The sequence below is a fragment of the Tigriopus californicus genome, chromosome 6 (genome assembly GCF_007210705.1).
Source record: "Tigriopus californicus strain San Diego chromosome 6, Tcal_SD_v2.1, whole genome shotgun sequence".
Taxonomy (NCBI): domain Eukaryota; kingdom Metazoa; phylum Arthropoda; class Copepoda; order Harpacticoida; family Harpacticidae; genus Tigriopus; species Tigriopus californicus.
Window position 1 is genome coordinate 525,366 of NC_081445.1, and position 236 is coordinate 525,601.

The following is a 236-nucleotide window of genomic DNA, read 5'->3' on the forward strand; positions in this document are numbered from 1 at the left end:
TCCGACGATGACCAGGGTCAAACAAAGGCCATTCCTTGGTGGATTGGGCCCATATGTTTGGGGAATAAAAGGCCATCAGGGCATAAAACAATGCACGCGTTCGTCTCTCGGACATCCTACTTTGCGATTGTTTTCCGTTATATGAGAAGCGTCAAGATTTGTTTAATGACCGGCAAAGAACAACAACCTAGTTCGAGTTCTCCGGGTTGGAGAACTTGAACAATCCTTCTTTCTTT

The 236-nt window shown here is 45.3% G+C and overlaps 1 protein-coding gene across 1 annotated transcript in view; it reads right to left on the reverse strand.

Moving 5' to 3' along the window:
* Positions 1-225, reverse strand: part of LOC131882223 (uncharacterized) — a 3,739-nt gene extending 3,514 nt beyond the window's left edge. Inside the window, exon 1 of the mRNA XM_059229313.1 lies at positions 28-225. Within this exon, the coding sequence (XP_059085296.1) occupies positions 28-115 (88 nt within the window). The 5' untranslated portion in view covers positions 116-225. The remainder of the gene's footprint in view (positions 1-27) is intronic.
* Positions 226-236: the final 11 nt, after the last annotated feature.